The sequence below is a fragment of the Gnatocerus cornutus genome, chromosome 1 (assembly GCF_029298725.1).
Source record: "Gnatocerus cornutus isolate USDA-ARS CGAHR chromosome 1, icGnaCorn1.1, whole genome shotgun sequence".
NCBI classification, from domain to species: domain Eukaryota; kingdom Metazoa; phylum Arthropoda; class Insecta; order Coleoptera; family Tenebrionidae; genus Gnatocerus; species Gnatocerus cornutus.
The window spans coordinates 7,471,112-7,476,338 of NC_142233.1; the positions used below are offsets into that span (position 1 = coordinate 7,471,112).

At 34.0% G+C, this 5,227-nt stretch overlaps 1 protein-coding gene across 1 annotated transcript; it reads left to right on the forward strand.

Moving 5' to 3' along the window:
• Positions 1–812: 812 nt before the first annotated feature.
• LOC148180154 (uncharacterized) lies at positions 813–4,049 on the forward strand. The gene has a single exon (XM_088030455.1). The coding sequence runs from the start codon at positions 813–815 to the stop codon at positions 4,047–4,049; it is 3,237 nt and encodes a 1,078-aa protein (XP_087886581.1).
• Positions 4,050–5,227: the final 1,178 nt, after the last annotated feature.

Here is a 5,227-nt window from a genome sequence, read left to right on the forward strand (position 1 = left end):
CTGACCAGAGACAGACGAATACAGAAAGCTATCGAAGATAAGTCACAAGTTTAGACAAGGTCAGCCCTATCCTTTATTCCTGGTCCATATTGCCTGTTCCTAGTCTTGTTTAACCAATAAGGAAATGGCTCCCAAAAGATCGGAACATAAATTAGCTTTGGCAAAAGTAAACTCATTAAATAGACAAATGCGAGATTGTTTTGATTTTATTGAATCTTTAGATAAAGAAACTCTTAATTTAAAAAACAGAACAGAGCTCCAAGTAAGAGTTACTCAGTTAAAACCGTTGCTAACTGAATTCCATAATAACTGTTCAATTTTGGAATCGTTAGATCAGTCGTTGACAGATGAGCAAATTAAATCGTTTTCTGATTCATATTTTGAAATTTTAATAGCAGCGGAATCACTACTTACTAGCCAAAATGAAGGTAAATCAGCAACAAACAGTGAACATAAAAATCATGTCAAAGTTAATTTGCCAGTGCTCAAACTGCAAAGTTTTAACGGTGATTACTGCAGTTGGCTGGAATTTCAGGATTCTTTTACCGAAATGGTACACAACAACAGAAGTCTAACCAATTTCGAAAAAATTCAATACTTAAAAATATCTTTAACAGGAAACGCTGCTTCTCTTGTTCAAAATGTCAGTATGACTTCTGACAACTATGAAAAGATTTGGAATTCTTTAACAAAACGGTTTCAAAACATTAGTTTGTTGTCACACAGCCACATAAGCGCGATTTTAAATATTACGCCAATGAAAACAGTCATATACTCAATTAAGGCACATTCAAGACAGATTAAATAAAAACATGCGTGCTCTAAAAAAATTGGGAGTTCCAATAGAAACATGGGGAGTAATCATTAATCATATAATTTTTGAAAAATTTGAAGAAAACACCAAACCTGCTTTTAGTAAAATTCATATTTCAGATCAATTACCAACACTTGATGATTTAGATGAATTTTTAACACATCAGTGCATACTTTTGGAAAAAATTGATAAAACTTCAACTCCTAATAAAACTGATTCCAAAATTAATTATGCTGCACCAAATCAGAGATTAGTAAAACCATTCTTTAGAAAAACGATGAGTAACACAGCATTTAATTCAAGTCCCTTAAAATGTGAGTTTTGCAACAATAATAATCATACATTAAACATATATTGTAAATTTATTAAGCTCACTTTTGAAGACAAACTGAATTTTGTAAAAAAACTACCTAAACTTTGCGAAAATTGTTTAAGGTCTAATCATGTCGTGGCTGATTGTAAGTCTACCTCTAGATGCAACCAATGCAACCAACTGCATCACAGTTTACTACATCCTGAGATCCCATCCACAAACGCTGACAGTATTGTTAATCATTCTAATTCAAAATCTACGTTAAATCAAGTACTGTTATCAACAGCTATGGTCAAAGTCAAGATGCCTTCAGGTGAATGGTGTTCTGTTCGGTGTCTTCTTGATCCAGGTTCTCAAAGTAATCTTATGTCTGAAAACTTGTGTCGCAAATTAAATATAAAAACAACAAATGTTAAACTAGGCATTGGAGGTATTAACAATTCTTTTTCTGAAATTAAGCAAAGAACTACGGTTCAAATTTACTCCGAAATCAGCGATTATTCATCTAGCTTGTCTTGCTATGTTATTCCCAAAGTCACTGAGAGTCTTCCACTCACATCATTTAACTCAGAAATGCTCAATATTCCTACTGAACTACAACTAGCAGATACAAATTTCAGCAATTCAGGTCCAATAGATTTATTGCTAGGAGTATGTGAATATTATAAAATATTGGAAGGTCAAATGATCAAGCTGAGTGTATCTAATGAGACATTTTTAATTCAAACAAAATTGGGATGGATTGTAGCAGGAAAAATTCCAGGACTTAAAGCATCAACAATGAATTCAAATCACACAATTATTGCTTGTCATTCTGTAGATCATTTTCTAGAATTAGACAATGACGTTAAAAAGTTCTGGAGTTTAGATGAACCACAAATTTTATCATCAAAACTTACCCCAGAAGAACAAAATTGTGAAAATCATTTTGAATTAAATACATATCGCAATGAAGAAGGTCGATTTGTGGTATCTTTACCTTTTAAAGAAAATCCTGAATCTCTTGGTGATTCTAAAACTGTTGCATTAAAACGTTTCTTAAATCTTGAAAAAAGGCTTGATAACAATCCATCATTGAAACAAGAATACTCTAATTTTATTCATGAATATACTGCACTAAATCATATGAGTCAAATTAATCCTTCTGAAATTGAAAACGCGAAACATTATTTTTTACCTCATCATCCAGTCATAAGATCATATAGTTTAACGACAAAACTGCGAGTCGTTTTTAACGCGTCTACGAAAACAAGTACCGAGTTATCTTTAAACGATATTTTGATGGTTGGACCAACTCTTCAAAACGATTTATTTACTAATCTTATCAACTTTAGGCAACTGAAGTTATCTTGGGATGACAAAGTCCCTCAATCTATTGCTGACGCCTGGCTCAATGTTGAGAAAAATCTAACTCTCTTAAATTTAATTAAAATTCCTAGATGTGCAACAAAAACAGATCCAGTGCAAATTCAACTTCATGCTTTTGCTGACGCCAATGAAAAGGCTTATGGTGCAGTTATATATCTTAGATGCATTGATTCAAGCAATAACGTTTCTATTCATTTACTGTGTGCAAAATCGCGAGTAGCACCTTTGAAGAAAAAATCGTTACCATGCTTAGAACTGTGTGCAGCACTTTTAGCAGCACAATTAATGCATAAAATAATCAACAAAAGTTCTATCAAAGTTGATTCAGTATTTTACTGGTCAGATTCTATCATAACTCTTCAATGGATAAATTCTCCATCGTATTACCGAACCAGTTTTGTAGCAAACAGAGTAGCATCTATTCAAGATATTTCTTCACCATCAAACTGGAAACATGTCGAATCCATAAACAACCCAGCCGACCTCATAAGTCGCGGTTGTACTCCAGACAACTTATTAAATTGCACTTTATGGTTTAATGGTCCTTCGTTCTTAAAACAAAACATGAAACATTGGCCTAATTTATTGTTTCCTGTAAAAAATAAAACTTTGCCAGAAACAAAAAAGGCCTATTTACATCTTAACACTGATGTTACTAAAAAAGACAAAATTGAATCACATGAATACTTCAATTTGTATTCTTCATTTAACAAATTAAAACGCATTACAGCGTATTTGCTACGGTTTAAATCAAATGCGAGCAAAAATTTGAGAAACAGACAATTTGGAAAACTTACCACTTCTGAGTTACAAGAGGTACTCACATGTCTTTTAAAATTATCACAAACAGAATCATTTCCATCAGAAATAACAAATTTAAAAAAAGGAAAATCATTGAAGTCAACTAGTAAAATTCTTAATTTGAATCCTTTTCTAGATGAATCCGGGATTTTTAGAGTAGGAGGAAGACTTCATCATTCAAATTACCCATTTAACAAAAAACACCCAATCATACTTCATCCTAAACATAAACTGACTTTTATCATTATTAATCATTTCCATAAATCTTTATTGCATTCAGGTCCACAAAATTTGCTCTCACTAGTAAGAGATGAATTTTGGCCAGTGAACGGAAAAAGTCTTTGCAAACGTATAGTTCATAATTGCGTGACTTGTGTAAAAAATAGGAATTTGCCCATACTTCCAATTATGGGAGATTTACCAAAAGGTCGAACAATGTATACAAGTCCATTTTTTGAATGTGGCGTTGATTATGCAGGCCCATTTAATATAAAAGACCGGCAACTTCGAAACGCAAAGATTGTCAAATGTTACATTGGTGTTTTTATTTGTTTTGCTACTAAAGCTATGCATGTTGAGATTGTTAGCAATTTAACATCTGAATGTTTTATTGCTTGTTTACGCAGATTTATTGGAAGACGAGGAAAACCGTACAAGATTCATTCTGATAACGGTACTAATTTTCAAGGTGCTGCTGCTAATTTAAAAGAACTAAAAACAAGTCAACGCAAACCGTTATACAAAAAGAATTAAATAATAATAATATTCAATGGGAATTTATTCCCCCACGAGCTCCTCACTTTGGTGGACTTTGGGAAGCGGGAGTTAAATCAGTAAAATTTCATTTAAAAAGAATTCTTAGCAATGCTTGCCTTACTTTTGATCAATTTTACACAGTTTTAATTCAAACTGAGGCAATTTTAAACTCAAGACCACTTTCGCCTTTGTCCGATAGTCCATTAGACTTAGAAGCGTTAACACCTGGTCATTTTCTTATTGGGAAATCCTTACATTTAATTCCCGACCCTGATCTACTAACTGATCTAAACGAGAAGAGACTTAAGGGGTTATAGTTTCCGCAGCCAAATAGTGATTTTATGACTTAATTGGGGGTACTCAGTACACAAAAGGTCTAAACCACCGCATTAGCTTATTCTTAAATATTGTTATTTATGACCGGCCTCGGCAAAATTGACCACCGGGTCGGCTATACTTGAAGGTGGTAGTGAGAAGGGACAATGTTAAGAAAACACGTACACATTTTATATCATGGTTTATTTTGTAACGTGACAATTTCGAGTTAGAAGGGAAGGCGTTAGAAAGGGTTGATTTTCGTGACCTTTTGACGCCTGTAAATTATTGGTTGCCTATTTTAGTGTAACCGCATGGCGAGTTACATTGTCCGTTACCAATTCTGTTCAATTATGTTAATAGTTACCAGTTTGTTAGGTACCAGTTCGGAGGTGACTGGAGGAATACGTTTGAGCCTCAGAATTTTAGCTGGAGGACTGCTACAAGTTCCTCGGGGTTGTCTAGGTTGCAACTCTTTAGTTTTCATCTTTGCTTCAACTTTTCTAACTTCTATTTTCTTCCTTTTCACAACCCCGTTAGCCTGCTTGGTGTTGATCGTGTCGTGGGTCGTTCTTCTTTTTGACCGCAACATCAACGGTGCTACTCTTGCTATTTTTTTTCTTCTTGCGATTGTTTATTTTGTTCATAGTGTGCGTTGAGGTCTACGATTGGTTGATGAATAATTTTCCAGCTGTTTACTTACCGTTGGCTTCGTTTTGCTACTCTTTACGATCACTTTCATTCTTTGTTTTGATTCAAATAACCCCAAATTTTCACCTGTCAAGGGGTCACCTTCTCAATGACGAAATGTGACGTAGAGCCGAAGAAGCGATAGCAGCCATTCTGGTTCCGTGGCTCTC

Coding starts and splice junctions, on each gene's coding strand:
- LOC148180154 (XM_088030455.1), top strand. CDS start 813: ATGCGTGCTCTAAAAAAATTGGGAGTTCCAATAGAAACATGGGGAGTA.